This window comes from Spermophilus citellus (assembly GCF_964194105.1).
Source record: "Spermophilus citellus genome assembly, chromosome: 7".
In the NCBI taxonomy this organism is placed as follows: Eukaryota; Metazoa; Chordata; class Mammalia; order Rodentia; family Sciuridae; genus Spermophilus; species Spermophilus citellus.
The window spans coordinates 107,472,159-107,499,417 of NC_138188.1; the positions used below are offsets into that span (position 1 = coordinate 107,472,159).

General features: G+C 42.4%; 2 protein-coding genes across 5 annotated transcripts in view; one reads left to right on the plus strand and one right to left on the minus strand.

Annotated features, from left to right (window-relative positions):
* SEC22A (SEC22 homolog A, vesicle trafficking protein) overlaps nt 1-23,000 on the plus strand; it is a 78,913-nt gene extending 55,913 nt beyond the window's left edge. For 2 of the 4 annotated variants that reach the window (XM_081301050.1, XM_081301051.1), the window contains one exon: nt 10,307-10,647. In XM_081301050.1, the coding sequence (XP_081157176.1) occupies nt 10,307-10,507 (201 nt within the window). In that variant the 3' untranslated portion in view covers nt 10,508-10,647. Of the gene's footprint in view, nt 1-10,306; nt 10,648-22,806 lie in introns of those variants that run through there. The other 2 variants (XM_081301052.1, XM_081301053.1) reach the window with 2 other exon arrangements.
* Nucleotides 23,001-23,429: 429 nt separating this feature from the next.
* The window catches only part of ADCY5 (adenylate cyclase 5), a 153,400-nt gene continuing 149,570 nt past the window's right edge, over nt 23,430-27,259 (minus strand). The window contains exons 20-21 of the mRNA XM_081301048.1: nt 25,418-25,542; nt 23,430-23,568 (exon numbers count right to left, since the gene is read on the minus strand). Coding sequence (XP_081157174.1) covers nt 23,440-23,568; nt 25,418-25,542 — 254 coding nt within the window. The 3' untranslated portion in view covers nt 23,430-23,439. The remainder of the gene's footprint in view (nt 23,569-25,417; nt 25,543-27,259) is intronic.

Here is a 27,259-nt window from a genome sequence, read left to right on the forward strand (position 1 = left end):
GTTTTATGCGTGTTGATTTTATATCCTGCCACTTTGCTGAATTCATTTATTAATTCTAGTAGTTTTTTTGTAGACCCTTTTGGGTCTTCTAGGTATAGAATCATGTCATCTGCAAATAGTGATAATTTAAGTTCTTCTTTTCCTATTTTTATGCCTTTAATTTCTTTCGTCTGTCTAATTGCTCTGGCCAGTGTTTCGAGAACTATATTGAATAGAAGTGGTGATAGAGGGCATCCCTGTCTTGTTCCAGATTTTAGAGGGAATGCCTTCAATTTTTCTCCATTCAGAATGATGCTATCCTGAGGCTTAGCATAGGTAGCTTTTACAATGTTGGGGTAAGTTCCTGTTATCCCTAGTTTTTCTAATGTTTTGAACATAAAGGGATGCTGTACTTTGTCGAATGCTTTTTCTGCATCTATCGAGATGATCATATGGTTCTTACCTTTAAGTCTATTGAAGTGGTGAATAACATTTATTGATTTCCGTATATTGAACCATCCTTGCATCCCAGGGATGAATCCTACTTGATCATGGTGCACAATTTTTTTGATGTGTTTTTGTATCCGATTCGCCAGAATTTTATTGAGGATTTTTGCATCTAGGTTCATTAGAGATATTGTTCTGTAGTTTTCTTTCTTTGAGGTGTCTTTGCCTGGTTTCGGAATCAGGGTGATGTTGGCCTCATAGAATGAATTTGGAAGAGCTCCCTCTTTTTCTATTTCCTGAAATAACTTGAAAAGTATTGGTATTAATTCTTCTTTAAAGGTTTTGTAAAATTCCGCTGTATACCCATCCGGTCCTGGGCTTTTCTTGGTTGGTAGTCTTTTGATGGCTTCTTCAAATTCATCCATTGATATTGGTCTGTTCAAATTGTGTGTATCCTCCTGACTCAGTCTGGGCAAATCATATGACTTAAGAAATTTATCGATGTCTTCACTATCTTCTATTTTATTGGAATATAGGTTTTCAAGATAATTTCTAATTGTCTTCTGTATTTCTGTAGCATCTGTTGTGATGCTGCCTTTTTCATCCCGTATGTTAGTAATTTGAGTTCTCTCTCTTCTTCTCTTCGTTAGCATGGCTAAGGGTCTGTCGATCTTATTTATTTATTCGAAGAACCAACTTTTTGTTTTGTCAATTTTTTCAATAGTTTCTTTTGTTTCCATTTCGTTGATTTCTGCTCTGATTTTAATTATTTCTTTCCTTCTGCTACATTTGCTGTTGTTTTGCTCTTCCTTTTCTAGGGCTTTGAGATGAAGTGTGAGCTCATTTATTTGTTGGTTTTTTCTTTTTTTGAGGAATGACCTCCAGGCAATGAATTTCCCTCTTAAAACTGCTTTCATTGTGTCCCATAGATTCCGATATGTTGTGTCTGTATTTTCATTTATCTCTAAGAATTTTTTGATTTCCTCCTTTATGTCTTCTGTAACCCATTGATCATTCAGTAACATATTGTTCATTTTCCATGTGATGTAGGATTTTTCCTTCCTTCTTTTATCATTGATTTCCAGTTTCATTCCATTATGATCAGATAAAATGCATGGTATTATCTCCATCCCTTTATATTTACTGAGGGTTGCCCTATGGCTTAATATATGGTCTATTTTTGAGAAGGATCCATGTGCTGCTGAGAAAAAAGTATATCCACTTGTTGATGGTTGATATGTTCTATATATGTCAGTTAAGTCTAGGTTATTGATTGTGATATTGAGTTCTATAGTTTCTTTATTCAACTTTTGTTTGGAGGATCTGTCCAATGGTGAGAGAGGTGTGTTGAAATCACCCATAATTATTGTGTTGTGGTCTATTTGATTCTTGAACTTGAGGAGAATTTGTTTTGTGAATGTCGCAGCACCATTATTTGGTGCATAAATATTGATAATTGTTATGTCTTGTTGGTGAATGGTTCCTTTTAACAGTATATAATGTCCTTCCTTATCCATTTTGATTAACTTAGTCTTGAAGTCAATTTTATTCGATATGAGGATGGCCACCCCTGCTTGCTTACGAGGACCGTGTGCCTGGTATGTTTTTCCCAACCTTTCACCTTCAGCCTGTGTATGTCTTTTCCAATCAGATGTGTCTCCTGGAGGCAGCATATTGTTGGATTTGTTTTTTTAATCCATGTTACCAGCCTATGTCTCTTTATTGGAGAGTTTAAGCCATTAACGTTTAGAGTTACTATTGATATATGGTTTGTGCTTCCAGCCATGTTTGATTATTTATCTTTTTTTTAATTTTAGTTTGTTTCTCCATGATTAGCTTTCCCCCTGCCCTCTATCATTACTGAGGCACTTCCCACTGATGGTTTTGGTTATTGTTTTTCATTTCTTCCTTGGGTAGTGTTTTGCTCAAGATGCAAATGCTGGTTTTCTGGTGCAAATTCTTTTAACTTTTGTTTATCATGAAAGATTTTTATTTCATTGTCGTACCTGAAGCTTAATTTTGCTGGATACAAAATTCTTGGTTGGCATCCATTGTCTTTCGGTGTTTGAAATACGTTGTTCCAGGATTTTCTCGCTTTCAGCGTCTGTGATGAAAAATCCGTTGTTAACCTTATTGCTTTACCCCTGAATGTAATCTGCCTCCTTTCTCTTGTAGCTTTTAATATTTTCTCTTTGTTCTGTATATTGGATATCTTCATAACAGTGTGTCTTGGCGTTGGTCTACTGTGATTTTGTGTGCTCGGTGTCCTGTATGCATCTACAGTTTGTATATCCGTTTCCTTTTTTATTTCTGGAAAGTTTTCTATAATTATTTCATTCAGCAGGTTACTCATTCCCTTGGTTTGAACCTCTATACCTTCCTTTATCCCGATGACTCTTAAGTTTGGTTTTTTAATGTTATCCCATAACTCTTGGATGTTTTTCTCGTGATTTTTTACCAGCCTTTCTGAGTTGGCTAGACTCTTTTCAAGATGATATATTTTGTCTTCATTATCTGATGTTCTGGCTTCTACTTGCTCCACTCTGTTAGTGATACTCTCAATTGAGTTTTTAATTTGGTTTATAGTTTTCTTCATTTCTAGAATTATTGTTTGATTTTTTATAATCTCTATCTCCTGATAAAGATGCTTAATTTCTTCTTTTATCTGTTTATGTAATTCATTTTCAATGTGTTCTTTCACTGTTTGAATTTGCTGTCTCATATCCTCTTTAAGGTTCCATTCCATCTGTCTGAGGTATTCCTTGAGTTCTTTATTTGACCATTTTTCTGATGCCTCTAGGTCCTCCTGAATATTTAGGCTGTCCTGCATTGTTTGTACTCCTTTTCTTCCTTGCTTTTTCATGCTGCTCACTTCTTGTTCTGTTTGACTGCTGAGTTACTGTTTACTCCTACAAATTTATTTGATGCTTGGGGGGAAAGGTATTAGAAGGGAAGGGAAGAAGTCACTAAAGAGAATGAGAGTAAGCAGGTAGAATTCAAGGAAGGGGGAATAAGGAAATTGAAAAGAAATGAAAAGACAAAAGAAAGAAAATAGAAAATAAAAAAAAGAAAAAAATTTAAAAAAATAATAAAAAATTAAAATTAAAATAAAAATAAAAAAATTTAAAAAACAACAAAAAAATGAAAATGAAAAAAAACCCAAATAATAAAAAAAAATAATATTCCCTGAGGACCTTAAGAAAGCGCTCTATAGGGATAGGGCTGCATCAATGATTATAGCGGCACAATTCACAATAGCTAGACTGTGGAACCAATCTAGATGCCCCTCAATAGATGAATGGATAAAAAAAATGTGGCATCTATACACAATGGGGTATTATGCAGCACTAAGAAATGACAAAATCACAGAATTTGCAGGGAAATGGATGGCATTAGAGCAGATTATGCTAAGTGAAGCTAGCCAAGCCCTAAAAAACAAATGCCAAATGTCTGCTTTGATATAAAGAGAACAACTAAGAACAGAACAGGAAGGAAGAGCATGAGGAAAAGACTACAGTAAATAAAGACAAATGGGGGGAGAGAAACGGAGAGAGAAGGGAAAGCACATGGAAATAGTAGGAGACCTTCAATGATACATAAAATTATAAGAGGTTATGAGGGGCAAGGGGGAGGGAAAAAAAGGGAGAGAATTGAACAACAGCAGGGGAGGTTGAGAGTGAAGATGGGAGGGGAGGGGAGGGGAGGGGGGATAGTAGGGGATAGGAAAGGTAGCAGAATACAACAGTCACTAAGACGGCATTATGTAAAAATGTGAATATGTAACAGATGTGATTCTGCAATCTGTATTTGGGGTGAAAATGGGAGTTCAAAACACAATTTGAGTCAAATGTATGAAAGATGATATATCATGAGCTATGTAATGCTTTAAATAATCAATAAAAAAAATAATAATAAATGCAGTCTTAGAGTTTGATTAACTTCTCTTCCAGTAGGTGTAGCTGTGCCCACTGGGCCAAGCTTCTACTCTCAATAGGCAGGAACCAATCACTGTGCAGCAGCTCCTCCTCCCAGACTGGGCGGGTCTCCAATTCTGAGTGCCTAGGGCCTTCTCTTGTGTCTAGTCACTTCCCCACTTTTCCTCTAGCCAGGCCCCGCTCACCGGTGATGCTCACCACAATACTGGCTACATGCCAGGTCTCCTGGTCCCGGGAGCCCTATTTTCATGAACGACTGGGCACATTCTCCCTGTTTGCCATTCCCTCAGACCCTAAGTTTGTAGAGCTTGGGGCTGAGAACCCTCAGCGAATTTTGCTTGCCCTCCGGTAGCCACGCCCCCAGTAGCTGGTGCAAGAGACCTCAGTTGTCAGTACTGGTGGGAGCGGTATCCGGGAGTTCCGCGCTGCGGGTCCCGCGCCACTCCTGATTCCCTCGGTATGGCTATCGCGCTCACCGGAGAGCTGGGAGGGGCCCTTAAGGTTTCCCTGCTGTGTGGAGAGGGAAGGCTAGGGGGTTACACACCTGTCGCCACTGGTTTCAATGAAGTTATCTCCTCCGCCACATTCTGGTGACGTCAGTTCTCTGCCATGGTGGTATCCCATGCAAATGACAACAGTTCGTTCCCTTTGCCAGTTGACCAATGCAACGGGTGGGTCCTGACTGTCTCTCCCAAGCCCCGTTTCAATCCTGTGGCCACTGCCTATGAAGGCTCGGTTGGCATTAACCTCCGTAGGTTCAGAAGGGCAGACCAATTGTTTCAACGGGATCGTTTAGTGCTGAGTCACAGCAGTTTGTCTTCAAGAAGCAGGCGAACGGGAGCTTGAATTCAGCCGATCTGGGCTCGGTGTGTGTTCTGAGAGGCCCAGACTGTTCGCCCCAGATCCACGTCAGCTCAGCATTGCCTAGTGATCCTGAGCAAACAGCATTTAGTGAAATGTGTGTTCATGTCTTTTGCCTATTTTCTAATTGTTTTGTGTACGTGTGTGCATTTTTAATTTTTTAAAACAGTTCTTTATTCTAGAAGTAGTCCTTTGTCAGATATGTAGTTTGCAGTTATCTTTTCTTATTCTGTAGCCTGTCTTTTCATCCTCTTAGGGTCTTTCCTAAAATAAAAATTTTTAATTTTGATAAAGTTCATTTGGTCCATTTTCCCTTTCATGGATTGTGCTTGTAGTGTCAAATCTAAGAACCTACCTGCCTCAGATCCTGAAGTTTTTGAGTCTGTTTGTTTTTTTTTACAAAATATTTTTTTTTAGTTGTAGATGGACACAATACCTTTATTTAATTTATTTATTTTTCTGTGGTGCTGAGGATTGAACCCAGGGCTTCATATACATGCAAGGCAAGTGCTCTTCCAGTGAGCCACAACCCCAGCCCTTGTGTTTTTTTCCAAAAAGTTTTTATGGTTTTTACATTTATATTTAAGTTCAAGATGAATGTGCATTAATTTTTGTATGAGATGTGCAACTCAGGTCCAAGTTCCTTTTTTTTTTTTTTTTTTTAACCTGAGATGGTCATTTGCTCCAACAACATTTATTAAAGAAGCCAGTTTTTTCTCCATTGAATTGCTTTTGTCCATTTGTAAATTAGGTTGGGCATATGTGTGGGACTATTTCTGAGTTCAGAATTATGTTCCATTAATCTGTGTATTTATCTCTTCACCATAGCCACATAACATGATGACTTAAGTCTGAAATTCAGTTTTCTCAATAGTATCGAGCTATTCAGATTATATGTTTCATATTGCGTGAATTATGGTAGTTTGTAGTTTCTGAGCAAGTGGTTCATTTCATCTAAGTTAGCAAATTTAGATTATAGAGTTGGTTCTATCCTTTTGCTATCTGCAGAATCCCTAGTGATACTGGCAATTGTATCGTCTCCTCCTTTGTCAGTCTTATTTGTCAGTTTCATTTTTAGTGATCTTTAAAAAAACAGTTATTAATTTTATTGATTTTCTTCCCTATCATTTTTCTATTTTCAATTTTATTGATTTCTGCTCTTCTTGAGAGAATGGAGTGTTGAATTGTGGATTTTTCTTTCTCATTTCAGTTCTATTTTTGCTTCACATATTTTGCAGCTAGGTTGTTTGGCTTATACACATTTAGAATTGCTGTGTTTTCTTAGCTGATTGACCCATTTATCATTATGTAATGCCCCTCTCTATCTCTGGTAATTTCCTTTGTTTGAAATATTTTGGTATAGACATAGTAATATAGTAGCCACTCTCCTTCTTTTGAATGTTTGTGTGATATATCCTTTTCCTTCCTTTTACTTTCACCTTGCCTCTATCATTTGATACAATTTTTTTAGAGAGAAATCTTGCCAATCTGTCTTTTAATTGCTGTATTTAAGCATTTAAAATTATTATGGATATGTTGATTTTAATTTTTCAAATTTCTTTTTCCTATTTTTCTGTGGGTTACTTGAAGTTGTTTTTGTTTTTTAAATATTTTTTAGTTGTAGATAGACACAATACCTTTATTTTATTTGTTTATTTCTCTGTGGTGCCGGGGATTGATCCCAGTGCTTCACGCATGCTAGGCAAGCGCTCTACCACTGAGCTACAACCCCAGCCCTTGAACTTGTTTTTTTCAGAATTCTATATTTATTTATAGTATTTTGAAGTTCTCTTTTTGTAGCTTTTAAAGCAGTTGCTCTAGGATCACATCATAGATACTTATTACTGTCTTCTGATATCATCATTTTACCAGTTCTAATGAAATACAGACACCTTGTCTCCCCACATGCCCTTTATCCTCTCCTGTTAATGGTGAGAGCCATTGCCTTATTGCTGACAAGTGTGGTCTCCACTGACATTGCTGAGAGAGGGTGAGGAGGAGCTCCCTATCATCCCAAGGGAATGAAGGTCTGGCTGTCTACCTGTCTTCTGTGACGCCATGCTGGGGGTTGGAACTCTCTTTCTAGCCCCGCCATGCAGCCTTTGATGATGTGGATGTGGATGGGCAACAGGCTTTTGTGCATGTGCAGTGTTTGGCTAGAGTATAATAGTTACTATCTAAACACTTTCTATCTTACTAAGGTACCCCTTTCCTAAGTTTTTGCTAGAAAGATCAAGATATTATTGATGGTTGGGACTATAGATAGTATGCTTGGCCTGGCATGCATAAGGTCCTGGGTTTAGTCGCTAGTACCCTGCCCTCAAATCTTATTGAGGTTGTTTTGTTTGTTTGGACTGTATCTGGTTTCTAGTTGCCACCTTCTTCAGCCTCCTAGTATGGAAGGCATGAAGCAGAAAGGAAACTCAGGGAAATTACTTCTGTATCATTCCTTGAGCTTCATGATTATTAGCTTGTCACCATTCAGAATCTTCTCATGCATGTTTTATTTATAAGATACAGGGTTTTTAGTTGTGCTTAGGAGGAGGAGTAGGGAAAAGGGTCTGTTCCATTTTCCCAGAAACAGAAATCTCTATACAATTGTTTTACAATAAGTTACATGCACAATATTTCACCTCTAAATTCTTCAGCATGTATCTTTTAAAAATGTAGACATCCTTCTATATAGCCATGACGCCATGTCATACGTAAGAAATTTAATGTTGATACTATATAATCTTAATATAAGATCCCTATTCAGATTATTTCAGTTACTCCAGAACACTCTTTATTATTCTTTTCCCTCAGTCAAGGATCATGCATTGTTTGGTTACTGGCCTTTTTGTTTTTGTTCTGTTCAGTTTTGTTTTAATCTTTCATACATGGACATTTCTTAAGGATGTAGGCAGGTATCCTATAGAATGGCCCACAATCTAGCTTGGTCTGTTTCTTACCATTAGATTCAGGTATATCCCTCATTGCATCAGTTAGGAAACATATATTAATTTTGATTATTTGATTAAGGTGGGGTCTTCCAGATCTCTGCATTACAAGGCATCATGTTCTTCTATGGGTAGAGACCATTAGTTTAAAAAAAAAAGTCTTTTAAAACCGTGAATTAAATATTAATTTAAATACCAGAACAGCTCTTTTGTTAAAAAATATTTATTTTTTAAATTATAGTTGGACTTTTATTTTATTTATTTTTATGTGGTGCTGAGGATCAAACCCAGGGCCTTGCATGTGCTAGGCGAGCGCTCTACTGCTGAGCCACAATCCCAGCCCCAGAACAGCTCTCTATAGTATAATTCTAATTAATAAAAGTAGAAAGAATGATGGAAATATAGAATTACCGTTAGACAAACACCACCCTGATAGCTGTTGCAGGCAAGGATTATCAATGATTACTAAAATTAGTAGATAAAAGTATGATGAGATGAAATATTTACATAATCCCCAAATACTCCAACCCCAGAAGATACTAATTACAAAAGGAATAGTAGTGACTTCACTGTAGAGAAACCACTTTATCAAGTAATCAAAATTGACATTACCAGTGAGAAGACATTACCTATAACCTGTGTGGTATTTTGCCCAAAATGCATATCCTCAGTTAAATCTTGAGAAAACACTGGGCACACCCAAACTAAGGAACATTCTATAATATAACTGATTAATACTCTAAAAAGACTGCCAAGGTCATGACAAACAGACTGAGGAGCTGTTATAAATTGGAGTACACACGACAGCTAAGTGCAATACAGAATCCTAGATTTGGGACCAGAAAATGAACCCTAATGAGTCAACTGGCAAAATTTGAATACAGCCCAGAGGTTAGTTAATAGTATTGAGTCAAACCGCTGTCCTTGTTTGAGTAAAGTTATATAACAAAGTAACATTAAGGGGAGTAGGGTGAAGAATGTATAGGAACTCTCTACTATTTCTGTAATTTTTTCCCTAATTCTAAAATTATTCTAAAGAAAAAAAAAAATTCAGCCTTCTGTTCCACAATGAAAATAATTTAGATAAAATCCTGGATACAGTTTCACAGAGACCTTTCCTTAAAACTCTGTGATCATATATAATTTCTATATTTTCCAGGTTGTGAATTTTAGACATCTTCTAGAAAATAGTTCATTCAGTCAACAGATAATATATTGAGTGCTTATGACATGCTAGGTGCTGTTCTGGCTCCTGGAGTGAACAAAACAGTTAAAATTTTCCCTCTCACAAAACTTAGATTTTATTGGAAGGCCATAGATGACAAGCAAAATAAGCATTTTTTCAAGTGTGTTCTTAGTATGTTGTGGGAATGCCTGATTGGTAGGGGGCACGGGGGACTTTCTTTACTGTCTCATGTAAACAGCACTCATTGTCATTCTCTATCCCTTTTTCTGCTTTATCATTTTATCTTTTTCAACATGTAATTATTTGGTACCATATATCAAAAATATATATAAAATCCTCCCCCACTAAAATGCAAGCTCTGTGTGAGCAAGGGCTTTCTTTGGTTTACTCACAACTGAAGAGCAATGCCTGGCTTGTAGCAGGCCTTCAGTTAATATCCTTTGAATGAGTCCTCCCTCAGATGATCGCCCAGATCCCGTACCTGGCATAATTCCTTGCACTCAATGGGGAACCAGTAAAATTTGTTGATTTCATTAACAGATTCAGGTTATCGAAGAATGCATTTTACTGAATGGCTTGTGTGAGCTTTTTGTACTTTTCAGAATGAGAATGGAACCTCTTGAGGCCTTGGGGATGCATGTTGGTTACCTATCACCTTGGGAAATTTGCCCAGCCTGTTTGCAAGGGAATCATTCAATTGTGCTTTCATTTAAAATATGAGACAAAATGTGTTTCTTTTGAAAAATGAAAGACATAAAAGGAAAAATCTATTTCTCTTTCAAGCTGTGGAACTTTCATAGCTGAATATCTTAGTTACATTACATTATCTTATCCTTCAATGAAAAATACCCATATTCTGTTCTCATATTTTACTCTCTGATCCGTTACAGACTTATATTAGAAACATGGATTTCTTTTCTTGTAGCCCTAATCATCTTTCATTTTTATATTTTGAACAGTGTTATTTACTTGTCTACTACACCAGCTGGCGGAATGTCAAGTCTTTTTTGACTCTTGGTTTAATCTGTCTATGCAATATGTATCTCTATGAACTGCGCAACCTCTGGCAGCTTTTCTTCCATGTGACCGTGGGAGCCTTTGTGACACTGCAGATCTGGCTGAGGCAAGCCCAGGGCAAGGCTCCTGATTATGATGTCTGACACCACCTATCAGAAGTATTGCTTTGGCTTCAGGGAGAAAGGAGAGGACATTTCTTAACTGCCACTGTGATGAAGAAATTAGTCACCACAAATGGGAAGCTTTGCTTTCTTTTTCTCCTACTTTTTTTTTTTTTTTTTTTTTTTTGAAAATCAGCATGGCATGCCTGTGAGCATGCAAGACCTGCCAGGAAAACTCTCAGAAGATTGGGAGTGATGTTACCATGAAGAGGAGACTTGTCTCCTCAGGGCTGTAACAGTGGAAAAAGCAGTCAGATGCCACTGGAAGACCTGGGCTATAGTCCTGATCCTTGCCAGAGAGTTCTGTCAAAACATAGGCATGGGACTTGCTCTGAGGACCAAACGGAAACTCCACAACCTAAGCTTGCCTTTGTGAGGCACAAGTATAGACCAAATAAAAAGATGCTGCATAAATGGGAAATGTATGTTTTAAAACAAATGACTGTGCTCAATACCAGATTATTTGCACATTTATAGTACCAAGAGTTTATGAAGTCCAGGATGGTGTGGAATTGGTTCTTTTCTATTTTTGCCTGAGTCCTAACTCTGAAAATCACCTGATATGGGAGAAGGCTGTGGTGAGCTCATCTCTGGAACATTACAAGTATTGAAAATACAGTGACGTATGTTTCCTTTCTAAACCATGTTTGTCATTTCTTTTGAAATCATTTCTTAAAAGTATGATTCATTAGATTAATACAATATTTATCTCTTAAATTTTAAAATAGTTTAAAAATCAATGAATCATACCCCACATGAAAACCAGTATCAGTTTGCCATGTATAGAAGGTAACCACAAGATAAATAAAATTAACACAAAAAGTTATTCAGTTCTAGGTAGAACTAATGCCTGCCAAGTTCCTGAATCTTAAAGGCCTTTTTTTTTTTTTTTTGTGGCAGAGAGAAAGAGAGAGAAAGAAAGATTACCCAGCAGCAGAATGAGGTTGTCTTTGTGGAATAATCAGAGGATAAAAGAAAATTGTAAAGGGAAGACATGCTCACTATGATTAAGCGTTATTTAATTCTGCTTTGTGCGCCACCAGTGGTACGGTCCTGCACTATGGAAATATTGGACGGTACTAATCAGAATCGGAATCAGCATCAGTACCTTCCTAGCAACTCTTGCTATTTTATTGTTTTGGGGTGAGGGGTGAACATCTAGTATCTGGGAGAATTTAAGTTACTTTCTGATATCATTAGAAAGATTTTTCAAGCCATTGTGAATTAATATAGGAAGCCCAGATTGATTCCATTAGCAAAATCTACAACTGTTTTATTAGGCAACTCCATGAGTGATTAATTTTCCTTTGTTTTTAAAGAAAAGTTCTCAAACAAGGAATTCATAGGATACTGAAATTTCGTATCATTCCCCAAAGCAGTGGACCCCAGTACATGTAATTCGTGTTACTGGGCATATTTATTAGGTAGAAGAAATAGTCCAGAGGGTAAAGTCATTGGATGCTTTGTTTGCCTGAACCAGTGTATGTGGATTTGACTAGAACTATGAGATCTTAATTAGAACCTTTGCCCGCCCCCTCCTTTAAGGAGAATGAGATAAAGGATGATAATAAGCTTATGGTGTCAGGGATTTATTTAAAACAAGAAGCTCCAATTCACTCCAGTTTGCTGCCTCTTAACAAGACTGCACAGAAATTATGTATATTCTGAGAGAGATGCCCCAAGGCATCAGACGATCCGAAATCATCAAAACAACATTGAATTATGTTTGGCATGTTATACTTACTGAGCCAAGAAAGTAAGTGGTTCAATTTAGAAAGGATTTCCAAACTAATGTTTGAAATAAAGAGTTTTCTTGTAAATGGTCAATTAAACAGGAAGTTGGAACGTCCTGGTTAATTGTGATTCTGCTGTGTGTTGGTATTTTGTAGCTCTCTTTGGTTCAGGAGCTACCTCCTTTCTATGGAATTGATAAGTTATATACGTTTGGTATTTGGATCTTTCAGCAAGGACACTTGAAAACTCCACACCAGCTCTTTTTAAAGGCTAAATTTGTTTTTGTTTTTCACTAATATTTTGGATAAGAGGATGTTTATATCTTAATGTAAAAAAAATTGAAACAGGTATAAATAATGTTTTATGTCTATAAATGCTTTCTTTCATTATTTGGTGCCTGCATCTCGAGTGGTTACAGAGCTTTTCTGCCCGCGTCATGTTGCTGCCAAAGAAACTATGAGTTTGGAAGGAAATATTTTGGCCATGGGTTTTAAAGAAGTTCTTAGGCTTATGAGAAAGAATCTCTTCAGCCTGTAAGGTGTGTGAGATCATTATCTTACATTTATATTGCACTTTGACTTCTAAAAGCAAGTCTGAGTACAGAGTAGTTTTGTAGTGCAGGGGAAGTAGTAGCTACCCTCACTTGAGCAGGAGGAGCCCAAGGTGAGCAGATCCTCCTGACTTACCCATGTCACATAGCTAAGCACACAACTCTAATCTCCTAGTATGGGCTTTTTCCACTAGTGTGAGACTATTGAAAGTTGCCAGGATTATATTTAAGGAATATATTGGAATTAAAGGCTTTTGGGAGGGAGGGAAGGGGGTACCAGGGATTGAATTCATGAACACTCGGCCACTGAGCCACATTCCCAGCCCTATTTTGTGTTTTATTTAGAGACAGGGTCTCACTGAGTTGCTTAGTGCCTCACTTTTGCTGGGGCTGGCTTTGAACTTGCAATCCTCCTGCCTTAGCCTCCCAAGCTGCTGGGATTACAGGTGTGCACCACCACATCTGGCAGTTGAAGCCTTTTGAAATCAGTGCATTCAGTCCTGCTGCTGATGTGTTTTATTTTAATTTTGGTGATTCTGAAATACTGCTTTTTTTTTTAAGAGAGAGAGAGAATTTTTTTAATATTTATTTATTTATTAGTTGTCAGCGGACACAACATCTTTGTTTGTATGTGGTGCTGAGGATCGAACCCGGGCCGCACGCATGCCAGGCAAGTGTGCTACCACTTGAGCCACATCCCCAGCCCCCTGAAATACTACTTTTTGATTGTGCCATGAGAGCAAAGATACCCTCTTTTGTATACTAAAGTGATTGCAATATTTGCCTGCTTTTTTGGTCTGGATTTAAAATGTGTTTTTTCTGTGTGGCCTAATTCCCAAAATAATTTGAACACAACATACCAAGAAAAGACATGAAAAACTATGTTAATAAAATATGAACTGATGGGACTGGGATTGTGGCTCAGCGGTAGAGTGCTTGCCTAGCACATGCAGGGCCCTGGGTTCTATCCTCAGTACCACATAAAAATAAATGAATGGAATAAAGGTATTGTGTCCAACTAAAAAAATTAATATTTAAAAATAGAATAAAATAAAATATGAACTGAAAGGGGAGAAAAACAAGATCAATGAAAATGGAAACAAGGGTAAAAATGTTGCTGTTACAGTGTATAAAATGTGACAGTGGAACTTCCTGAAAGTTCAGGCTAGAAGAAGGCAGATAAGTTATGCCTTGATCTATCAGTAATTCCAAATCATATCAGTTCCTTAGGTGGGACTCTGTCCTGATGAACTCCGGTAAACGTGTTCTCACTTGGGGGTCCTAAGAAGTGCTAAAATGAACAAAATTCTTCATTATTTGCTGGTTGCTTGTTATGATTGTGCCTTGGATCCTCAGCTTGTACCTGTCTTCGAAAGCTTCCATTTCATGGTGTGTGTGTGTGTGTGTGTGTGTGTGTGTGTGTGTGTGTGTGTGTTTAAAATAGGATTTTGTTCCCATAAGTAAAAATTCTTGCCCTACACTAGAAACAAATATCTGTTAAAGCTTGGAAATTCATTTGAGACAAATGCCTTGAATCATGGAGAAACTTTACCCAGCTTTGTAATTTAATAATTTATATCAAGTGAATGTGCTATTCTTGGATTAACACATTTATTTTGCAATAAATGTGGGTTTTTCACAGTGGAATCCAGTCTGGAAAAGTGCATGGGTCCATTTCTGATAGGCCATGTCTGGAATCCCATTAGGCTGCTGCTTTGTCAACAGGGACCAGAGCTTTGTCATGTGAGACTTAACCACCGTGTTACAGGGGAGCCAACTTTGTTGTGCCCCTGAGTTTGGCTGTCCTCCAAACATGAAGTTGCTTGGCATTTCAGAAGATTTACTAAGTAACCCAAGGATGCACTTGAGCTGCTGGGTTTCCAGGCAAGCACAACCAGTGTTTTGGGGTTTCCTATTCTTGTTCCTGTTTTGACAGACTTTGGGTTCACTTCAAGAGTTGGAGCTACTCCACAGGTATAGTAAAAAAACAAATAAATCATTTCAAAAGTATCCACCACTTTGAACAAATTGAACACGTAGCCTCACCACAAATATAAGTCACTCTTTAGGGCTTCATTCTTTGTCTCTGGGCAAGACTTCCTTAGTAGTTTTTCTGCATTATCTCTAAGGAAAGGGAGTCTTTCCACCTAGAAATGCCATGGTAAAGGAAGATCTGATCTTTTGTTTAAATTTAAAATCTTTTAAAGTTTGTAAAAGTTTTAAATTCTTTTAATAAATATCCCTTGCTAAAAATGAGTAGGAGAAACCCCTGCAGCTCCAAGGGTTGTGGCTGGCTCTGCAGCTAGGGCCAAGGCAGCCGAGTTTAGCTGGCAACTGCAGTCCTCACTGGGATGGAGCTGCCGAATCATCCTCACTGGCTGGTGGATTACAGCCTCCTGGTTAAAACTGGCTTTTTCGAAGAGAAGCAGTACCTACCACTGCTACTCTTACAGCAGCTCGAGTGGCCAGCTTTCTAGGTTACTTTATTTAGCAGATGAAATCACAGGAAACATCCAAACACTGTGTGGTTGGAAGCCATGTGGTTTGCATCCTCCTGCTTGTTAACAGTGGTGTTGACAACGTGGGCACACAGGTGTCCTGTGTGTTGGCAGTGCTTGTGTGTAATCAATCATCTCAGTACAACTGGGGACCGGCTTTCTCAAAGTTCTTGAATCAGCAACCTAGCATCACTAATCCTTCCCCATGTTTCCTTGGCAACAAACATTATTTTCAGCCCAACATTACCCACGATTCACTTTTGCCCTTTTCTCCTGCATCCCACAGCACAGCGATAGAGTACATTTGAGTTTCATCTGACAATAGGACCCAGACATTCCATTTCCCATTTGGCCCTGGCATCCTGTTTCCTGCTCTGCCTTGGTGCCAGTGCTTTGCTTTGAGGCTGGGTTGTAAAGACCTGCCTAAAGGTGCCCATATCAGCTTTTGTATTCTGGGTCTCTCCAGTGTCTAGGACTAATGATGAGAAAGCTCGTTGGTGCCTTTTGTGGGCCATTGCTAGATTCTATATGGTTGATCTTCATGGTAGCTCAGGGTGGAAGGGAGCACTACATCGTTTTCACTGGAGGAAACTAAGACTTGGGTCAGGAACTTGTCCTTTGTATGGTAGCACACTAATCTATAGTGGGTATGGCTGTCAAATCTGGGCTTCCGATTTATTGATTTAAAAGTTGGTGCTCATCTTTCTATACCACAGTGCATCTCAGAAAGAAAATTCTTAGTGTGTATGTGTAACTGACAGCAACTGGGCCCTTGCTGGTAAAGCAGCAGTGAGAACAAATGAAGCAGACATGGGGAGAATGACAGTGTACTCTATGTAACAGGCATCGTGAGTGTGGGCATGTCGTCTCATAGAAGGCATCTGTGAAGGCTCTTTTACAAAATGAGCCACCTAAATCCAAAGAAGTTGAGCAACCTCACCTCAGTCACAATCTAACCCATGTAGTAGCACCAGATTTCATCTCAGAACTCGTACACTTAGCTACCCTGTAACTAAGCTATGGAACATGGCAATCTGTTGAAATATATTTCCGGTATTGGGGATTAAACCAGGGTTGCTTTACCACTGAGCTACATACCCAGCCCTTTTTTGTTGTTGTTGTTGTTGTTATTGAGGATTGAACTCAGGGGCACTCAACCACTGAGCCACATCCCCAGCCCTATTTTGTATTTTATTAAGAGAGAGGGTCTAGGGCTGGGGTTGTGGCTAAGTGGTAGAGCACTTGCCTAGCAAGTGCAGGGCTGTGGGTTCGATCCTCAGCACCACATAAAAATAAATAAAGATATTATGTCCAATTACAATATATATATATATATTTTTTTTTTTTTTTTTAAAGAGAGGGCCTCACTGTGTTGCTTAACACCTCACTTTTGCTGAGGCTAGCTTTGAACTTGTGATCCTCCAGCCTCAGACTCCTAAGCCACTGAGATTACAGGCATGTGTCACTGCACTTGTTGTCCAGCCCTTTTTGTTTTCTATTTTGACACAGGGTCTTGCTAAGTTACTGAGGCTGGTCTCAAACTTGCAATCCTCTTCCTTCAGCAGCATCCCAAGTCACTGGGATTACAGGTGTGCACCACTACACCCAGCTTACATGAATTTTTTTTTTTAATAAAAGAGATCAGGTCAGTGCCATCTCTGTAGTATAGATGACCTAGGCGAATAAAATAGTTTGCTAAAATTTATACATCTATAAAATTTATACAGAACAGATGGCTATAGGAGGTATGGGAAAACCTAGTGGTCTTTAGATATTAAAGCAAGGAAGTATATGTTGTAACATTTGCAGTGAAACTTTTTTTTTTTTTGGTACTGGGAATTTAACTCAGAGGTATTTAACCACTGAGCCACATCCCCAGCCCTTTTGGTGTTTAGAGACAGGGTCTCACTGAGTTGCTTAGGGCCTCACTAAGTTCCTGAGGCTGGCTTTGAATTCAGGAACCTCCTGTCTCAGCCTCCCAAGCCTCTGGAATTACAGGCATGCACCATTGTACCCGGCGAAATTAACTCTTGATCCAAGCATCCTTGGTGATTTGTGTATTACAAACTTTTTCCTGGTGGAATACAACATTACATTTGTTCTTTGGCTTGAAGTAATTTCATGGGACCTCTGCTTGAAGTCATTCCTATAGCTGAAAACATTAACCAAAGAATAGGAGGTAACTTTTTACAGTTTAAACTGGTGATTAAAAGTTTGGACAGACTCTCTTGCTCTCCTTTCTACGAGCATTGGACCTCAGCAAATCACTTAGCCTTTCTGCCTCAGTTTCTGTCTGTGTAAAGTGGGGTGGTTGTGAGGATCCAGTGAGTCCATCCATGTGAAGCACTGAGAACAGAGCCTGGCACAGCAAGTGTGAGGAAAGCGACTGCCGTAAATCTGGGATTCAGGTAGCCTTCTTGCGTCTACTGTTTCTTTAAAGGTATTATAGGTTTTTGTGGATGCCCCCAAATGTGATAAGTCATCTATAAAGCTCTTCGGAAGCCACCACTTAAGTGAAGGTCCACTTTGCTTTGAACATATTAATCCAACTTAGCAGGCACTCTTGGGTGCAGCTGCCTTAGTGCCTTCAGTAAGGGTTCCCAGGACCGTGTGCATTGATGGGAAGGCGAGGGGTAGAAGTGGGCAGCTAGCAGCCTTCAGCCCGCATCTTCAACTGTACAGATGCTGGGGAAGGGAGAGCTAAGGCACCTTTAAAAGACACAAGTGCAACATGAATCTTTTCATCTGAAGGAAAACATCTCCAAAAAACATCCTGCATGAGCAGGGGTAGTGGCGGGCAGCGAGTGGCAGGAGTGTCACTGTGGCTCACTGACAAAGTAGGGGAGTGAGTTCTGCAAAACTGGAGAACTAGTGAGTGAAAACAGAGGTGCTGACAAACCTATTCTAGCCAGGTCTAAATTAGAAATTGGCCAATGGAAAAAATGGTGATGGTCTCCCTAATGAATTCCAGTGTGAATTCTTTAAATTCATGGGCCTAATGGACCAGCAATATGAAAGTGGCCCTGGGGATGAGCAGGCTATGGCCATGTGGAGTGGGGATGGGGGGCCGCGGGAGACTGCTTACTAGAAACATGGTGGCTGAGGTGTGGGGCTGGGAATCCAGTGGGGACAGGAGGCTGTACCCTTGATCCTCACCCTTACATCATCTTTTCCCTTTCCCTTGTCTCTCTGGACCCTCTGCTTGCTCTGTGAATCTCGATTGCTCCCTACCTTTCTCCCCCCAACCCCTGGATTGGAGACCCTGATGACAGAGGCTCCCGGCTATGCTGCTGTCAGGTACTGTGGCGGCTGCTGCTGGGTTGGTGTCTGGAGAAGGGCAAAGCCAGGGCTCTGCTTGACCTTGGTTTGAAGGTGATTGTCCTACAGATCCCCTTGGCATCATGCTTTTCTCTCACTTGTGTCTGTGCCTTTGCCTTTAAAATCTTAGTCTTAATTAGGCTGTGTTTACATTTGTGCCATACATGTGGTCTGGCACTTGAAGACAGGATAAAGAGTTACACAAATATTTAGAATCCAAGAATGCCAGTGAGGAAGGGCCCTGGAGGCCAGCCATGGTGATGCCCTCATTTGGCTTTGTTCTTGTGTTGTGAAGCAGCAACCCTGCAGATGGGCAGGAAAGACAGGCAAGAGGACAGCAAATATTATATTTTCCTTCCTAAGATAGGAGAAAAAACCCAGAGGGCTTTTGGAAAATCTGGAAGGATAAGAAAAGCATCCTTTATTAATTGGATCGCACCTACTGTTGACCTTGAGGAGTGATGAGCGCCCTGTTCCTGCCAAGCCCAGCAGTTCCCAGCCAGATGGGCACACTGGACAGAAGCGCCCTGGGACAAGTGCCAAAGCCACTTGTCACTAAGCGTCTGAGCAGCCTTGGGGGATGCACCAACCCTTCCTTGAACTGCTTCCAGGCCCTGGAGAGGCCGAAATGAGAAAATGTGTTATACACTGTGCAGTTCATCCAGACAGGGGGATGGTGAGTAAATAATCTCACGTTCATAAACAGCACCAGCGTTCCCACTGTGCTGGTACTTGCCCTAAGGGGTGGTGGCATGGTGCAGAGCAATCATGGCCAGCATGGCCCAGCCTGGCCAGTTCCCTTTGTTTCGAGGGTGAGCTATGTACATGATTTGTTCTCTTCAGTGTTGTTTTGGTTTGGACAAAGTCAAAAGCTGTGGGTTTTCTGAGTTATGTTTTTCTGCCTTTGTCATTCTCTTGGCCAGTGGCGGTGAGAATCTGCTCAGTACTACTTCTAAGCTATCCATCCGCATGTCTGCCAGTGCTTCATGCCCTGTGGTGACAGGCTTAGCATCTCTTTTAGGATCAGGGAAGCTTAGATGCTGCTGATGAGCAGTCTATGAAGGGAGCGTCACGAAAGACACCTGTTGACCATGTGCACACTGCAGCTCTAGGCCTCTGTCAACTCTGTGCCACTTGGGCTGGGACTTGCTTTTGGAAAAGTTCATAAGGATATTTCTAACTTTGGAAGTCCTGAGGTCACAGGGCTCCCTGATAACATTCACCTTCTGCCTCCTCAGTGCCCAGGATTCACTCTGCCTTCTCACTCATTCGTCGCTAACTACATACTGCAGTCTAACAGCCAGGTTGACTGATGGATGTCTGGCATTTACTATTAGTAGGCATAGAGGTGTTCAAACTCTTGCCAATATTCATGGCATTTTTCCTAATAAGTTTCATGAGTTTTCTAGGTGTGGAGATGCTTTTGGAGGAAAAAAAGTGAAAACCTTTAAGGAAGAACCATACATTCTCTGGGATCAGCTTAATTGAGCTGAGAACAGGAAGGGTTTATGAAGGTTTTGAGTCACCTCCTTTTGGTGTCCTGGTATGCCCTATGTACATATTCAGTTTCAGGGGCTTCACGGGACAGTGATTACCAGTCACAGTAGGTGGGAGTTTTGTTAGTCTGTTTTGGGTACCAGAAATTGAACTCAGGGACACTTAACCACTGAGCCACATCCCCAGCCCTGTTTTGTATTTTATTTAGAGACAGGTTCTCACTGAGTTGCTTAGCATCTGGCTTTTGCTGAGGCTGACTTAAACTCACTAGCCTCCTGCCTCAGCCTCCTGAGCCTCTTTACGGCTAAAGTTCCCACTTAGGTCAATTGCTCTCTGAAGTTTGAACTTCCTTGTCATCTGGTTTTCTTTTCAAATTGATATGCTCCAGCCTGAAGTTTTCTCAAACTCCTGCCTTTATAAAATGAATCTCTCCCCATGCATATCTGAAGCCCTAATAATATCCATTTTCTTTAGAGCAGGTCTGCTCTGCCTAGGATTGCTACCTCTGTAACATGTACCGTGTCCATTCACTAATGAGGACAGTGGAGTCCTTGTCACTGGATTTTTAATTTACACCCACATTAAACTTGATTTGCCCACACCCTTCTGGATTTATATCCTGAACCCAAATATAACCCTGAATTTGACAGAAGCAACAGACAGAGCTGCTGAGGGGGGCCCACCTGGGCTTTGACAGCAGACAGGCCTGTTCTCAAACTCCTCTCTTTATTTCCAGCCACGGGACCTTAAGCAAATAGTGCAACCTTTCTGTGCCTCTATTTCTTCATCAGTGAAATGAGGTGGCCAGGAGAATTCAGTGAGATGACATTTATCTGGTGCCCATTGCAGTGTGGCACAGAGAGCCATCATTAGCGCTGTAGGCAAATCAGTTCACCTGTGGCCTGCAGCCCAGGCCTCCCACCTTCTCGGTTCCTTTCAGTGGTCTGTGTTCGCCTCCTGTGTTTTCTCCTTTCCTTCTCTTGGCATACGAACAAATCTGGCTCACCTGTTTTAAAACATCCTTCCCTGGACCCTGGCCCAAGCCACAAATCAGATCAGGACACGTTACCAGTGAAAGTGTTTAATAGTTAAATTATTTAAATAGATTTTTCAATTTCCATGGGAAATCATAATCGTATCCGTTTTTGCAAGAGCAGGAATAAAAAGAGTGCACACCCCTTAGAGGGAACAAAGAGCTAGCACTGCACGCTGTCACCAGTCACTGCTGGGATGGGGAGGGCCCCACGAGGCCGAGACCAACAGCGGGAACACGGGATGAACTCAGCACGCACACTTTACTCAGGCCGGAAGCACCACTGGCAGGCCATATGGAGGACAGGGGACTTGAGAATGACGCTGCGGGAGAGAGCAGCCCCACGCCAGGGGCTGGAGGAGTGATGCAGAACTCAAAGGTGGAGTGGCAGGGGCTTGGGACACACTCAGACTTGGCAGTTTGGGGTCCATATGCTTTGCTTCTCAGAGCTGTGCTCAAATTGGGGTGGGGGGTGCGTAGGAGGGGAAGGTGCTGCGGTGGACATAAAGGACGGTCTCAATAGCCAGCAAATAGCTGCCGTCCAGTCTCCTTCCAAGTGTCCAGGAAGAATAATTCTGCCCTGAGAAGCAATGAAAAGATCTGGGAACAGGTCCTAAGGATGCTGCTTAAATACAACTCTGTGCTAGTACATCATTTTTCAAATGCCTCCCTCAAAAGTTATAAAAAATAGGTTTTTTTCCCCTTCATGTATTGAACTGCTCCCTTCCCACCCCTCAAATAAAAACTAGACAAAATGACACTTCTGTTGCTTTTCCCTCAGATTCCAAGACTGGGCTCTACCCATTCCTCTGTCTGGTTTACAGGTAGAGGGCAAGGTCACACCCTTTCCCCAAACCTGAGACCTACACATTGCATTCCCAGGTCACAGGGATGGTGTCCAGGGAGAGCCACCTGCCCCTTGGCCAGCTAAGCAGACTGGCAGGCTAGACTTCCTCCCAGCCCTGGCCCATCCCTAAGCTCCCAGGAGTCCCTAGGTGCTGCCTCTGCAGGCATGAACATCTGACATCCCCAGGAGCAGAAGAACAGGTGGGGGCCATGCCATGCTGCCCACACAGACTGAAGCTGTTCCCCTTGTTTCCAACCGCCTGGGATGGGAAAGAAGTGGCTGTTTTCTTCTTATCATTTCCATCTGCTTTTACTCAGTGGAAGTGGGTTGTGTCTTTGCCTTTGTGTTAGAAAAGAGAGAGGGTCAAGTGTGTCTGCTTCTTCCTCCTTGATCTGAATGTAGGGTACCCCAAAAGAACACACACTGCCCCTGGGAAAACCAAAACTGCCGAGTCTGAGGTGAGGAAGGTCCCTGCAGGGCAGCCGCATGGCATGAACACACGCACATGTGCACCAGGACACACGCCGATGTAGGTACAGTACAAGTGAGCACAAACGCCCCTGTGCACAGCTGTTTTCTAATATAGAGAATTTACAAAATATAGAATTTGGTATATCTGTTAGCTCTCCAAGGCTTTCAATAATACAAAATAAAAAATACAAAAAAGACAACTTGGGGTCCCCCCTCCCCCCCAGTGGCATCCTCGTCTGCTTGTGTCTCCTACACGCATACAACTAGCATAGTCTAAAGAAGGGCACAGAAAACTTGTTTTGTTTTATTTAATAAATATTTTCTTTTTCTCAGAGCCACCACTGCTTGCTTGGCGTCCTCTCGCCTCCCCCTTGTAATGAGTCCTGTTTCCCTCGCTGGGCACAGTCTGTGTGCGTGGACGCATGGGCAGAGGATGGCGGCGAAGGCCACGGCTCCTACAAACCCAGCTCTCCTGCCTCAGAGCACCGCCAGGAAGCAGGGGCTGCAGCCTCTGTCTGAAGTTTAAAGGCTCATGTGGAAAACAAACCCCCGGGGGACCCCGAGTACCCCCAGGGCAGCGTCCAGCCCGCCTACCCACCCATCTAGGCTGAGGCCCTCCGCGGGCCTGCCGCTGTGCGCTGGGCTGGGAAAGCTCCAGCAGCGCCCTCCACCCTTCAGCGGCAGCACCTGTCAGAGAACTCGAGGCTGAGCTCAAGTCCGGCGGAGTCTTCTGCAGAGGGAAACATCTTTGGTCAGCTTGGTGCTAGCAGGACGCTGGCACCCAGGGCCTGGGCCGGAGGCCACGCCCACCAGCCAGGGCAGAGGCTGCTTCCAAGTCAAAGTGGGAAATCTCACCAGCGCGACCACGTGGCTGGAGCGCAGGCTCCCCACCTGCCCACGCGGCACACAGAGAAGCCGCTTCCGTTCCTCTGGAGGCCAGGCTGCTGGCACCACTGCTGGCAGCTGCTAACTCAGCGGGGGCCCTCCATTGAGGAAGTAGGTCATCATCTCGCCTTTCCCCTTGACCTTGACCACACCGCGGCACTCCAGCTGGTATGTGTTGGCAGCCAGCACCTGGTACATGTCCGTAGTGACCTGAGGAGGCAAAGCAGGAGAGAGGACAGACCACTGATGACCTTAGCCATGAACTGCAGTGGGGACAGAGCCACCCCTGACTCCCACACTCTGCTGATGCCCCTGCTCTTCCAATATCCCACAGAGGGGATATTGGGGACTGGCAGGGACCTGTCCATGGAAGTAGCCCTTAGAATGAGAATGATGGCCACTGTGGTTCTCGGCACTCACTCTGCCAGATGCTGTGACAGGCGCCTCACATGTGCTATTCAGTGCTACTCAAAAGTGTGGCCTGTGGCCCCTAACAGCTTAGGTGCAGTCCAGAGAGTGGCAGAGAGTAATACTTTGGAACCTTCAGAGCAATGGTGACATTGTTGCACCCAACAGCCAGGTGTGTGACCAGCATCTTTCATGGAAGTATCACTCCATGACAGAGTAGAACTAGGTTTTTAAAAACTTGTTTTCACTATAGATGTTTGAGAACAACTGCTTATCTCATTTCATCTTTATATGAAGCAATACTATTATTATCCCCAGCACCAGCAAATCTGTCACTTGCCTGAGATTATACAGTTAATAAATGGCAGAGACTGGACTGGGTTCCAGGCTTTGTACATATCTCTGTGTCAGCTTTGGTGACAAAGAGAACTCACTGGGGCTTCACCAATGACACTGTGCTGGGCTAGGTGAGGAGGGAAGCAGAGTGACAGGAGCAGGAAGTGGCAGGATGGCCAAGTGCCTCACAGAATGATGCAGGTGCCTTTTCTGCTCCCGCCAGCCACCACACAGTTACCCAGCCTGACTGCAAGAGGCTGGGGCAGGGGCATTGCTTGGGGGCTGCTGTCATTAACTGTGGTGTCTGCACAATGAGGCCCCAGTGAAGGTGCAGTGCTGGTTATTGTGGTGGCTGCTGGCAGAGGCCCTCACACCTGTCACCAGGTAGGTTAGAAGCTCTGCAGACAGCTCCCTCAGAGCCCCAGTCCCCACCCAGCCATTCCTTCTCTTCTTGGTGCAGGAGAGGAGGTGAGAGAAGGCCACATGGCCTGGCCTGTCAGCATCCAGGTCAGCTGGATCTGGCCAGGACTGTGCTTGGGGTCAGTCTCCTTGTTCTCACACAGACGAGTGAGGGGATATTTAAGTAGTGTCAATGTGGACAAAATGTCTTAAAAATGGCACAATTATCACTTGAGAAAACTGAGGCCAGGAAGCTGACCTCCCACATCCTTGCAGGGAACCATGCAAGAGGGCCACACAGGATGAGAGCACCGTTCGGGCCATTTTTTCAGATTGAAGCAAATCATGGAAATCCTGAGGGGGAGAAAAAGGAAAGCAGCTGAAGACCGGCAGGCCTGGGGATCACAAGTGCCAGCTCACAAAGGACAGAAAGGAAAAAGTCCCTGGGCCTCTGGCCAGGCCACCGACTGCTGCAACTGATGACGGCGCCATCCTAGGGCCCAGCAGCCTTCCCTGGTTCTCCTGAACCAAACCTAAGAGCAAGCCGCATGGGCAAGACTCTACTCCCTGCAGGTATCTTGGTGTACTCTCCGTGTGACTGGCTGGGAAGGTCCTGGGCTCCCCATGAACACGCAGCTTGTCATCACAGCCCACTGCCCTGCTTCTGCCTACCCGATTCCTTCTGTGCCCAGCAGAGGGCTCTGCACAACCCGAAGATCTGTCCAAGGTGCTGAGGGCCCAAAACACAATTGTGTTCTCCAAGTTTCCTTGACTACAGCACCAACTGCCCCATCACCCTTGGATTTGGATCAGAAATTCTGACTGGGAGCTGTGGGCAGCCTTCCCTGAAGAACTTTTAGCATCAGACAGAGGCCTTCTCGTGGGTAACCTGGACAGTGGATGCTCTCATACTCACCTGGATGCGGTCAGGCACGCCAGTGCTGTCCATGCGGCTGGCCACGTTCACTGTATTTCCCCAGATGTCATACTGAGGCTTGCGAGCTCCAATCACCCCAGCCACCACAGGGCCGATGTTGAGCCCTGCAGGGGACATCAGCCACGTTCGTCAGGTTAAGACTGACACTTGCTTTGCTAGTCCTCGCTGGCGTCTCTCTCTCTCTCTGCACATTGCAGCTTCTCCCTCTGCCTCCTGGCCTGGTGCCAGCTTCCCCCTTCAGTCTCCCACTTCTCTGCTCTATCAAGTGCATGTTAATCCAAGACCCCAGGAACCCAGGCATACATCAGGGCTCCTGTGTCCTCACCACCAGGTGATGCTCAGTTTCTGCAAGTCCACTGCCAGGAGTGCCCTCTTCAGGTCTCCAGTGACCTCTTGCATAATCCAACTGCCTTTTTTTAAAAAAATCTTTATTTCATTTATTTATTTTTATGTGGTGTTGAGGATCAAACCCAGGGCCTTGCACGTGCTAGGCGAGCGCTCTACCGCTGAGCCACAACCCCAACCCCTCCAACTGCCTTTTCTTAATCTTCCCTTTCTGGGTAGCTTTGAGGTGTTCACCATTGATTCAAACTCAACAGACAGAATGTGCCCCTTCCCTCTTTCTCACTCCTATTTCTGCTTCCTTCTGTTCTCATTCTTAAGACCTGGCTCCTAACCCTGCCTGGGTCTCCTCTCTCTCCATGTCCTATCATGGCCACATGAAGCTTTCTGCCTTGCCTTCTGTTACCAGGTTCAACTGTCCACCTCATTGGTCACACAGAGCTCTGGAAGGCTTCTATTCCCAAAGGCCACACCTGCCAACTAAGGTGCCCCTGAGTTCGTACGAATGGATCTACTCCTCAAGGCTCCTTAGCTATCACTTGGTTGATGCTATCACTCAATCTCTAGTTTACAAAAATACACACCAGGAGGAAAATACAAAACTGTAGGTGGATAAGATGCGGTGAGAGGCAAATGAGAACAGCAACATTACATGAAACCAAGAATAACATTAATACAAAAACAAACACAGGCCACACATTAGTTAAAGAAGATCCCCAGCTGGCCCTGTCTGGCCTTTCTAGCAGCCAAAGAAAAATGGAAACCTGGCCAAGTCACAAAGCCCTGTGCCCACAAGACACAATAAGCAGCTCCCTCAAGAACAGCACAATTCCTGACACTCAGGCCAGAACAAAGGTCTCCTGAGGACACTCATGATCATAATATTGGTTTTCGGTAAACTAACATTTCAGTTTAATGTGCTAATTTTTAGAATTGAAATGCCAGTATTTTCTTTGGTGAATTACTTTTACTTTTTTAAAAATTTGAACTCTGAATCATTTATGGCGTGAGACATTCCCAGGGAGTTGATAATGCACGAAAACTCTGAATAGAACTGAGGTCTGCTCTTTCAGAAAGCATTTCCTGCCTCCACAGATCTCAAGAGGAGGAAGAGGACAACATTTGACAAAGTTTCTATTGCAAAAATAACTTGCACTCTGTCAGACTGTACATACTTGGTAAGATATACTCCCAGAGCTGGATGTGGGTTGTACACCTGTAATCCCTCCTAACCCGGAGCCTGAGGCAGGAGAATGGCAAATTCAAGGCCAACTTGGGAAACCTGGTGAGACCTGTCTCAAAATAAAAGATAAAATGGGCTGGGGATGTAGTTCAGAGGTAGGGTGCTTGCCCAGCTTGTGCAAAGCCCTGGGTTCAATCCCCAGTACAGCAAAAATAAAATAAAAATATGTTCTAAGGACAAACAAACTGCAGAAATGCCTTGAGCTTTATGGAACAACCCATCCAGAACTGTAATTT